Source organism: Corvus moneduloides, chromosome 2 (assembly GCF_009650955.1).
Source record: "Corvus moneduloides isolate bCorMon1 chromosome 2, bCorMon1.pri, whole genome shotgun sequence".
NCBI classification, from domain to species: domain Eukaryota; kingdom Metazoa; phylum Chordata; class Aves; order Passeriformes; family Corvidae; genus Corvus; species Corvus moneduloides.
Genome location: NC_045477.1, coordinates 41,335,209 through 41,346,518, shown reverse-complemented (window position 1 = coordinate 41,346,518; position 11,310 = coordinate 41,335,209). Strand labels below are relative to the sequence as shown.

Here is an 11,310-nt window from a genome sequence, read left to right as displayed (position 1 = left end):
GGCAAAACCTGAGAGCTAAAAATGAAATTATGCCCCCATTTTTGTGGATATGGTTCAGTTTTTTATATGTTCTTTTTTAATATATAAGTCAACGTAAAACAAATCTTACCATTGGAAAATATTGCCCCCTGTGGGAAAGACAGCTCATGACTATGCTCAGCCTTACAGGAATACATGGCTTTTGCTTGTCTGAAAGAAAAAAATACAGGCTTGCAATAAATGAGATAACAAGGAAAAAGGTATAAAGAAATTATATTAAAACCTAGGAAGTATAAGAAGTAGTTGTAAAAATGCAATATGATAATGACTGGTTACACAGCAGTTCAGAGGAGTAGAATTACAGCAGATAATAACTTCAAGCTTACTGGAGTTAACAAGCATGTTATTGCAGAAAAGAGACTGACATCCTACTTAGATACTTAAACAGGAATGTAATTTGGAACTTTTAAAATGAAGTTGTCATTCAAGTAAGTACTGAACTGAGCATACTGTTTGAAGTCAGTCATGGATTGCCTGGAGACAAATTCAAAAGTGATGATCAAGTCATTAAAGGTCTAAAAACTTGACATGTGAGAAACTATTGTTAATAGGTCTACAAAGGAAAATAATACTTAGAAGGTAAACATGAGACAAAAAGGACTAATGATTGTGTCCCAGAGAAGAAGGACAGAAGAAGTCACCTCTTGGCTTCTGGCACTATGATTCTGCAAAGCACAAAATGAGGGTTTGCACATGAAGATGGAAATTAGGAGTTCTCTTTAGATTCCTGTACTTCACCTAATACCTTGACTTTAACTTACACACTCAGAACAATTTTACATGAGCCACCAATTTTTCTGAATTTCTTTAAACCCACACTATACTAAGTGAAGACGAACTTGTCGATTATTTCACCTTTGTGTGATGTGATGGGGAAGTGCCAAATGAGGTTTCCTTCTAGCCAGGATTTATCTCAATGACCCAATATGTTATCTGTGGCAAAGTTTAAAATTTTCTGCATACTTTTTGAGAGCATGTATATGCAAGTGGCATGTAATCTATCATGTCTTTCTCCCAAAACAGTAAGGTAACAGAGTTGTATGTTAGATTAATTAACAGTGCCACATCATAAGCATTATCATCATTCATTTGAACCTTTAAAGGTATGAGAGTGGTTGGACATATTCTGAAGTTTTTATGTGAGAGCTTTCCAGAGATGATTTCTCCCTCTGAATAAAAAGCTTTTCTTCTATTGGTTCTCTGATTTATGACTGGCCTAAATGGCATGTTTTGCCTTCATCTTAAGCAAGCTAATGACTCCTCAAGGGTTACATTCTCAGGATGAGGTTTTCAGAGGAGATCAGGAATTTTGAGTTGCACCCATGATATCCAAGGGCAGCTTATTTTCAGGACACTGGAAACATTTCTGATTTTTAATACTGTCATCCTGGTTACATCCCATCAGCTAACTAAAACAAGATGAGCACTGGATCCCTGTTTGTTCAGTTTTCTTAAATGTTAGCTTGCTCTCTGGCTGGTGTAGACTGCCCTGAATAGAGTTTTTTCCAAAACAACTCCTTGGTGCCTCCTGTTGTGAAGAGTTTGCCATCCACACTTGACAAGACAGGTGTGAAGATTCATTACTCTATATAATCTGTACAAATGCACACATAATAATCTACATAATGTATATACAGAGGGTTACTGGATGACTTTACTGAAGGTCACACATAAACTAAAATGATTTAATCTCATTTTTCCTCAAAGTCAACAAAGAGCAATGCAGATGTTCTAATTATACTGACCAAAATCAGTAACACTATGACAAAACAGCCTGTTGGGATGGGTTGGCCCAGCCATGACCCCTTGTTACTCAAACCCAATACACCTGTGTGGCATAATCATGGATTTTACACATATAAAACAGTAGAGTAACTGTTAAAGATTGCAATGGACACAAGGTAGTAGGTAGTTAACTTACTAAAGCACAGGGATTATTTAAAATCTGAATAATTTGACTATCAGTCCAGGTGTCCATGTTAATAATGGGACACTTGAGTAATCACAGTGGGACAAAAGACATTTAAGGCAATATTAAATGTGAGGCAGAATTTCTTAGGTCATTCTTGAAACATGACGTTGTTTTTGTTGCCCTTAGAAAAAGTTAAGAAATTAATGCTATTTTCTCCTATATTCTCTGATGTCTATTGAATGATTCTGTTTTCAACCTCTAGTTTTACCTTATCCAAGTATGTTTACCTTAAAAGTAAACAAAGACAAGAAACATGGACTCTGTCTTAGAATTATAGAATCACAGAATTGCTAAGGTTGGAAGAGACCTCTAAAATCTCCTATGGAAAAAGAGAAAGGCTCTCAGTATTTGACATTTACACAGATAGAGAAACACAACATTTCATTTTATCAAAAGCTGATGAATTACAGGATTCTTCACAGTACCTTGCTCCTGTGGGAGAGCAACTACACCCCAAAGTTATCTACAAACCATCTGTGATGGTACAAAGAGGGACAGATTTAAGTATATTTACTCATAGTAATTCTGGAGCAATTTTCAAGCACCTGGTTACTGCCTCCACACTTGATTTGATTATTTAGGTTCTCATATTTGTTTTTACTCACTTCAACCCTATCCATCTGGAAGCACTGATCATGAAATGGGCTTGCAGGTTCTTGGGCATTTTGTCTGTGATTACAAAAATGGACATTCTTACTGATGGTGTTAATGCTGTCCTCCCTAGAAACAAGGCTGTTAAAAAGCATGTGATAACATCACCTATCACTCTTTTAAGATGATGCTAATAACCTGATAAGAGTGTGATTCATGTTGTTTAGGGAAGAGGAAAATAAAAACAACAACTTCAGAAAATGATACCCATATTTCCTAAAAGTTCCTTCTTTTCATGGCCTTACTGGATAGATTCCAGATGAGAAAAATGCATTTTCCATTTCCTTACTTCCTATTATGGTTGTTTTGAGCCCATAATGATAAATATATTAGCAGTCAAAGGATCAGTACTCATCAGATCATAAATTCTTTTGCTTGACTATGCACAGTCAACAATATCTGAGGCTCTAGTAATAATAGTAATAATAACTATTTTGAAAGATATAAACAAGCTTTAAAACCATGCTCCTGCACTAATGACTTTTCAGTCTAGCAAGACAAAGCCAAAACAGGAATGAATGAGGGAAAACATATGACTCTCTCTCAGATGAATCACCAGTTAATATTATCCTACAGGAAGAAGAAAGGTTTATAGAGCCCTGGAGATGGCAGACTCAAAACCAAGTCTGAGTAAAGTACACTGACCTTGTCTGGGCAAGGCATTCCAGGTGTTTTAGGAAATGCAAAATACAGCATGAAAATGAAACCGGAAGAATAACTGGAAAAGAATATTTAATCATATGGTTGGGAAAGGAGCATGGATCTAGAGGGCTTGAAAACATCAGTCTACTCCTACTGAAGTCCCAGCCTGGCATCTAGAGATCCTGCTGAAAGGTAGAGCCTCTTGCTGTCACCTACTCCTTCCCATTTTTCTAATGAAAATTCTTCTTCTAATGCAGTTTCTCACTTCAGGAGACTCGACTTTCTGTGTTCCTCTAAATCAATGTCAAGAAAATGTAGGGTCAGGGATTATGAGTTGGTGTATTTCCATACAGAAGCTGCAATAAACAGACCTCAGGCCTGACTTAGACTTATCTAACTGCAGTATTTGTGAAAATAGAAAGAAAACTCCTTCACCTCTTCCAAGTGCATACTAGATTAGCAACAGAGACTGGTCTCAGTGTACACACTAGCTTAATACCACAGTGAGGGAGACTGATGAATAATAAACTTCAAGTCAAGAAATAGGAAGACAGAAGTCAAAGTAACTCTGTAATTGGAAAAAGAGAGCACAGGCTGGCCAGGGCATAACATTTTGGTCTTCCCAGTCCAATCCTAACACATGTACTATAGTCTCTTGTTGTCTTGCTGACTAGAAAAACCCTTTATTGTTAGAGGAGAACGTACTCATGTATACAAGGAGAGAAAACAGGTCACATAATGCGTTAAAAAAGAGGAGACACACTCATTATAGACCTGCTGCATCACACAAAGTCAGAAAGCAGGGCTGCAAAGACTGCATGGAAGAAGGAACTAAGTAGGACCAGAGTACTCTGGCAGTGAAGTATCAAGTGCAGAATTATCTGCTGGAATACAGAAAACAATGTGAGACTGCAAAGCCATACAGGTACTTTTGATCTGCCTACTGTACCAAAGACCACAACAGGCAACAGGTGCTTCAAGCAGGGATGAAGTTACTTATATTCTATAATGCATAGGTAAGCAGTAGCTTAAAATTTATCTTAGCAGGGTAAATTACCCCTGCAGAGTCCAACACTGTCTTGACTTGAGTATTTAAGGCAGCTTAAAAATAGTTTCTCTGTCTTACACTCGGTCCTGCATATGTTCATTGGTCATCAGAGTTATGAACACAGGAGGCCTTTATACTGCATGATCAAGATGTAATTACCATGATTTCTACATATTTCAGAACCAAAAAAAAAAAAAAAAGAAAAAGAAAAGACTATTCTAAGGCTTTAAATCAGCCTTCATAACATGCAGCTAAATAAAAGCTGGCTCTGAATTGCAAAATCGTACTCTGACTTAAGCAGCACTGTAAGAGCAGCTGAGCTACTTCTGATTTCTTCCTCATTCTGCCTGCTAACCTCTCATTTTTCATTCTCCTTGCTCCTGTTGCTCTTCTGCTTTCTTTGAAGGCTGAAGTAGAGGAGCTATTCAGCCTTTCAGTGTTTTCGGCTTTGTTATCCGCTCTCCACATCCACTATCAAATTGCTACCTTTTCCTTTGTCAGATTTTTGCTTCTTACATACTTTTTATATACAGATACAGGTAGCACAGGCTCTGAAGGAACAACAGGGGTGAGTTTGAAAGAAGGAAGTAATACAAAATAAGAAAAAGAACAGTGTTGGAGATGAAATGATGCAGGACTGGTGAAGCAGTCATTACCTTCAACTTACGGCACTGGCTTAAGAACATTCCAGACCCTTCATTTATACTTTTCTTTCTTAAATTATTGCCCTGATCTTTTCACATCCCTTTCTGCCCCTGCCACCCTTCTTTTTGTTCATCTTACAGTTCATGTACTACACAAAACAAGAACAGCCTTGATTCCTGAAAGCTGCTTCTCTCACAAAATCAGTGGGCCCTTGCAGGAGAGCTTTTTCATTCCCTCCCCTGCTAGATCTGCCAGAAAGGACAGCCACATTCCGTGGCCACACATTTCAACATGTTGGCATCTTCCTTTACATCTGTGCTACCTTAGGTTATTACTTTTGGATTCATGGATTGACGTCTTTTTTTCATTGCTCAACACTTCTGGTAAGTTGTGGGTATATCAGTGAGTAAAGTGGTGGAGAAAAATGTGTTCTGTCTCAAAGAATGTGAAAAGTTGGGACAGTGAAAAGAGAGACAGATGTTTTCCCACACCCACTTTTTTATCTGCTTTTTCTTTTACTTGTAAGGGGAGTAGTAATGTACAGAAGATACTGCTCCCTAGATAAACACTTACTAGAACATTCTAAATTAATTTAATATAAAAATGAATGAAATCCATGAAGTAAATGCAAATAATTGTGAAGAAAATGTCAATACTTCCTGCTGCACACTATCAAGAAGAAAGATCAACAGTTTCTCCAAGGCATGGAAGGTGTGATGGTAAAGACAGAAATCCTGATCAAGTTAATCTTGAACTTTCTAAAGTAGATGTTATTCCAGACCTGCCTATATGAGCAAATTACCATAAACCAGCAATTTTGCTACTGTGCTGAAGGCATTCCATACAAACAGCTCTATGGAGAAAGTACAGCACCCTCATTCTAATTTAAATACTGTTAATTTTCTCTTGTATCTGTGTCCTTAAGCAGACAGCTGACCTGAGCATCTCTCACTATTTCCCTAGGTGACAGAATAACTACACTGGCTGTTATTCTCTATGCAATTTAGCTTTCCTTTAAAGAAAGAAGAAGCTTAATAAACCAAAAAAAATTTCACATGCCACATGATGCTGTCCAAAAGACACAGAACAAAGCTCCAACACTTCTATTTCAATCTCTGAAGCCAGCAAAGCAGAAAGGATTTTACAGAGTGTTAAGCAGTATGTAGCACTTACCGTCCTGAAGAAACTTGTTTAAGTGAACCAGCACTTTCGAACAACTGTGCTCTTGCAGCCACTCTGAAAATAAATGCACCACCCTGCTTTATACTACACACACTAGTTTCACTTTTAACCATCTAAAGACATGGATACATTTAAATTTTTTAAAAAATTATTCACTTACATGCCTATTCAACATACTTTTTAAGGGCATAACCTAATTGGGGCCACTGACTTCCACATGCTCCAGTGCCATGCTGAGTCACCAATGGAAACCTCAGCATCTTGTGTTCAAAACTATATTCATGGATGGCCAATAGATATATTGGAAATGCTATCACTGGAAGTCTGTCACTATCATGATGGAACTCTGAGCTGTGCAGAATTCTCTGTTTAAGTAAGACACTGGAGTCTGTGAAATTACTACTGTGATTCCTCCCAGATTACAAAGTGGAGAGGCTGAATGATATTCTGGAGTATTTGAAGAACTTCTTGATGCTCTGCAGATCTGGAAATCACTTGTTCATGGGGACAGAGATTATTCTGAGTCAAAGTCAGATCAGGAAAGATCTTCTGACTTTTAGGTCTTCTGAAAGCACTGAGAAACATTATTAACCTAAATCTCAATAGACTAAATCACAACCTCTATTACTTAGAATGATCTTCCTCTCAGCATTAAAGAAATAAAATCAAAACCAAACCAAACCAAGCCAAACCCCAACCCTTAGAAATCAACTATTTATCATGCAGCAACTGAAGACATTTCAGAGCAGAAGGTTGATTTTGTTTTTTTTTCCTTCCTCCAATTTTGGACTTACAGAAATAAAATCTGATGATCTTTCTGATATAACAGCATGTACAGCAAATAGCCTTTCTGCTCCTTGAAACATTAAATTCCAGAAGAACCAGAGAAAATACTACTAATCATTTTTCTAGGAAACATTTCTACCTTATCTCTAGTCTAATAAAGTCAGTGGTAGTCTTTCAACTTACTTACAGACTTCGTGCCATCTCATATGTCTACAGTTTTAACAAAACTAGACAAATAATTAACAAATACAGAAATATTAAAATCAAGCACTCACGCATGCTTTTTCAATTACTTATGTACTTCTCTGGAATCACTTTACAACAGACAATACTGTAACAACACAAATCTCCAAAGGGCCCTAATGACTTACACAGATCCTGGTCTTTGATAGCCATTACTTGATGCAGTATCTAATCTTAACCTCCTGCACATTTTGGGAGGCAAATCAGGGTTTGGTGGAGCCTTTAGTGTATCTTTGGTATCTGTTGAAGATAAGCTCTGTATAGATCCACTGCAGCTTTTGTTACCTAAAGAGAACACCAAATTATAGAGAACATTAAATAGCTGATTTGAAGTTATTTCACAACATGTGTAACTGTGCAAAGCAAAGGTTGTGCTGTTGCTGTTGAGGGTTTTTTTTTTTTTAGGAGTCAAAACAGGTAGAGAAACTACTTACTAAGAGCAAGAAGAAACAGTCTTTCAGACAAAAAGACAGGAGAAAAGAACCAACAGAAAGAATGAGGAAATGATGTAGAAATTGAGAAGGCTAAAAAATTATATTGCAATTACGTGGCTAGATTGTACAATCACTAAAAAGTGACAATAAAAGCATTTATAAAGTAGCACTTTGCATAAAATTGAAAAAAATTCACATAGGAATGGTTCTCAGGAAGTCAACTGATCAAAGCAGTGTGAAATCAGACCACATTAATTTGTAAGAATTAACATTTTGATATTCACTGAAGCTTCATGCAGTTAAAAAATATATTTACAATTAAATGACCATGATTTGCCTTAAACAATTGCCACTGTAAAATGATAAAGCAAATCTATATATGTACAGACTGTATTGCATAAGAAGTAAGTCCTTTTAATAAATATAACCCATGTCCACATGTGTCCTTGCAGGCGACCTATCAGTGGACTGCTGCCTTGTTTGCATGGATGTTTTGCAATACAAGAACTGCATCTGCTTCTCTCCATATGCCAAAGAACAACCAATGCTTAATAATGCTTTAAAAGCTGTCTTAATACAGAGATCCCAAAATATAAGCACAATATCTCTATTACTAATATTTCTAATCCTATAGTATTATTCTGTATCATAAATTATAGATGAATTGTAGGAGGATAGAGAGTGATCTAAATTCTGAGAAACTTCTTGTACACTGAGAACTGTGCAAGTTATAAGCAATGGAAATATGTCAGCAGCAGTTTGAAAACTGAAAGAACATAGCACAAAAATTAAAAACAAACAAACAAACAAGACTAATGAGTATCATTAGCTTTCAGACCCAGCTGTTGTTTTCTGATGCATTAGTTAACACTGATGTGATAGAAGACCTTGGAAATTACCTTCAGCTGATGGAATTGATCTAAGGGAAGATGCTGACGACCTTTTCAGCCCAGAAAGACTGTAGGAACTCTTTTTAGTCAGGTCTGTTGGTGGAGAGGCATTTTCTGGTCCAGTGACAGAAGCAACACTTTGGCAGTCTGATTCCACATCTGTTTTGGTTGCATCCTCCTTTGATGAGGATTCTGGACTTGTAGTCCACAGGCCTGAACTTTTCTGGCCATTAGAAGAAGGGGGAGAGGCAATCCATGGAATCCCTCCCGATTTCTCCCTCGGCTGTGAGGGCGTGCACTTGGTGGTGCTGTTCTGCTCAGAGGAGTGAGAAGACAGAGATTCAATGCTGCCCATGGGAGTGCTGTCGGGGCTACTGCTGTACGAGTCACCTGGGGAGGAGGCAGGGGAAAGGAGAGAGTGTGAAAAAGATAATCTGCATTTTCTAATCATGTGCATTTCTTTCATGCCACTTTTAGCTCTTTTGTACCTTACTTGTTATCAAATTCATCAATCTGTGGTTTCCTGCAGAAGGAACACCACTCTTTTTTTATTTACAACTTGAAGACTCATCTTGCCCTTTTACAGACCGTTAGTCCCTTGAAAATTTCAAGACTGGCAGATGCATTTTCTGTAATTTTCTATGATTCCCTACCATTTGAAATCTGTATCTCTTTTCTCATGCTATATAAGATTCCTTTTATTTCTTGCAATATAGTTATGTCCATGCTTCATTTAAATGATGACTTAAAACTATCTAGTACTCTGAAAATGTTATTGCCAGAAGCCTTGGCTCCCTCTTACCTGTCTCCCACCACACCAAGAGACATTTGGCAAGAAGAGTACCTCTGCTTGTACCTCAGCCTTTCATGGCACAAGTGAGATACTAACCGGAACTTGTTTACACAAGTGCTGCGTTTCAGCTAATAGAAACACAAGTGAAGAGCTGTTGAATCAGACGTAGTGGCAATCATACTGCCACCAAATGTAGCATCATAGAAGTCATACAATCATTTAGGCTGGAAAAGACCTCCAAGATTATCAAATTTAACCTTTGACCAAACACCACCATGTCAACTAAACCACAGCACTAAGTGCTACGTCATTTCTTAAATACTTTCAGGGATGGCCACTCCATCACTTCCCTGGTAGGTCTGTTCCAATGCTTGACAAGCCTTTCAGTGAAGAAACTCTTCCTGATGTCCAACCTGAACCTCCCCTGACAAAGCCTGAAGAAGCTTGCATACAGTCTGCAAAATATTTACACAGAAATGTCCCTTTTTTATACCTTGATACTGGTATTCATTCATTGCAGTTACACAGTGAAAAACACCTGAAACTTGACCAGTTTGTCCTCTGGTGAGTGTAACTGACTGTTCCTCTGTAACTTCTTACTCAGGATCCCATGTCATTCCTACTGGCAATCTATGTGCAGGGAGCTTTTGTTAAGCTCTCCCTGGCAGGGAACAAGTAACATAGGCCTACGGAAAATGCAGCACCTGTGCAAGAATATACTAAGGATAGATTTCTTAACATTACAGACTTCAGAACTACTACAGATCCTCAAGAACAGATGCACCTTAACTGTGGATTAACTTACTGAACCAGTCTCATGTAAATATTTTTGAGGAACCAAAGGACACAGAAGTTATTTACAAAGTCTGTTGCAGTAGTGGAACTGTTAACAACTTAAGCTTTTACAAAGTTTTAATACTCCTTACTGGTACAGTCAGTAAGTAAAAAAGTGGTGGCCCAAATGGATGAGAATGAATGAAGTGAAACTTTTTTAATTACATCTAAATAAAAATGAGTAAGCATTCTAAGCAGCAACTAATTATAGATATAAGTCCCCGCTGTTAAACAGTAAGCCATATGGTAAGTATATTGCTTCTCCCAGGAATATTAGTTTGTTTCTATTCCAGAAAACCTAACAAAGTTTCAGTGGTTTTGGCAGCATAAGCAGTGGCTGACTTTAAAGCAATGACCACAGTTTCATGCATATGAAAAAAGCCAAGTGATGGTTTTGATCTTCTATCCTTGACTGAACTACATTTTTTATAGGAGGAGAGAAAAGACTGTATTTACTGTTTCCCAACCTTACTAATCATCTTGCAAGCAAACGAGATGAACTTCATATACTGAACTTTTGAGTTTCAAAGTAGACTAAATTTAGATTAGAATATAAAGTCTACTTTAAATGATGTTGAACACTGTATGCAATGCAAGACTTGCCTATAACCAAACATCCTTCCTCATCTGAGAAGTGAGGAATGCAGTCAGTCAACAGTGCTGCTGTGACTCATAGAGGTTAAAAAGCTGATGCTTATGATCATTGGAATACAGTTCCTACAGGGTATTATTCAGGGAAAGTTAAAAGATGACATAGAAAGGAAGATAACCAGTATGCAATGACAAACTTACTGTCAGGATCTGCTAGACATGGTGTGTATCTTCCTTTGGGTTTGCGAGAACCTGTGGAGAGACAAATTGCTCTTGTTCTTCTTGAACTTGATCGGGACTGAGGCTGGGGAAGAGGAATATTGGGGTCTGGTGCAGTGTGAAATATCTGCATGATTAAAAAAAAGAGAAGGGAAAAAATGACATTAAACAGTAGAGGTAGTCTTACACTTTCATTATTAATCCATTTGTTTTCCTCACCACTGTGCTTGAAATTAAGACTACAATTGTCTCATACGTTGCAAAAGAGTAAAGGCACAGAATATAAGCTTTGCTTCGATCTCATTTTACAACTCAAGAAGCACAATACTGAGCTGTACTTA

At 37.5% G+C, this 11,310-nt stretch overlaps 1 protein-coding gene across 2 annotated transcripts in view; it reads right to left on the bottom strand.

The window, feature by feature from the left end:
- ARHGAP42 (Rho GTPase activating protein 42) overlaps positions 1–11,310 on the bottom strand; it is a 148,594-nt gene that overhangs the window by 5,459 nt on the left and 131,825 nt on the right. For both annotated transcript variants that reach the window (XM_032099230.1, XM_032099231.1), the window contains 5 exons: positions 10,952–11,096; positions 8,542–8,922; positions 7,337–7,493; positions 6,171–6,233; positions 110–189 (listed from right to left, as the gene is read on the bottom strand). In XM_032099230.1, coding sequence (XP_031955121.1) covers positions 110–189; positions 6,171–6,233; positions 7,337–7,493; positions 8,542–8,922; positions 10,952–11,096 — 826 coding nt within the window. The remainder of the gene's footprint in view (positions 1–109; positions 190–6,170; positions 6,234–7,336; positions 7,494–8,541; positions 8,923–10,951; positions 11,097–11,310) is intronic.